Source organism: Penaeus monodon, chromosome 15 (assembly GCF_015228065.2).
Source record: "Penaeus monodon isolate SGIC_2016 chromosome 15, NSTDA_Pmon_1, whole genome shotgun sequence".
Lineage (NCBI taxonomy): Eukaryota > Metazoa > Arthropoda > Malacostraca > Decapoda > Penaeidae > Penaeus > Penaeus monodon.
Genome location: NC_051400.1, coordinates 40,545,962 through 40,546,179, shown reverse-complemented (window position 1 = coordinate 40,546,179; position 218 = coordinate 40,545,962). Strand labels below are relative to the sequence as shown.

At 52.3% G+C, this 218-nt stretch overlaps 1 protein-coding gene across 1 annotated transcript in view; it reads left to right on the top strand.

Moving 5' to 3' along the window:
- The window catches only part of LOC119582044 (organic cation transporter protein-like), a gene marked incomplete in the record, with an annotated part of 19,531 nt that overhangs the window by 18,255 nt on the left and 1,058 nt on the right, over window positions 1-218 (top strand). The window contains 1 exon segment of the mRNA XM_037930287.1: window positions 67-215. Coding sequence (XP_037786215.1) covers window positions 67-215 — 149 coding nt within the window.

Below are 218 nucleotides of genomic sequence, written 5' to 3'. Positions count from 1 at the left end.
AATTAATAAAAGTTAGTTTTGCAATTGCTCTTATTGATTGATTGACATCTGTTTCCTTGTCAACAGGGATCTGCATATCCCGCGTCGCCGTCTATAGTGTTTGGTGTGGCATCGCTGCTGGCAGGCACGGCAACGCTGGCACTCCCGGAGACCCTCGGTGTGGCACTGCCTGACACCATTGCACACCTGGAGGAGAGGAACATCGGTGCCACGAGCAG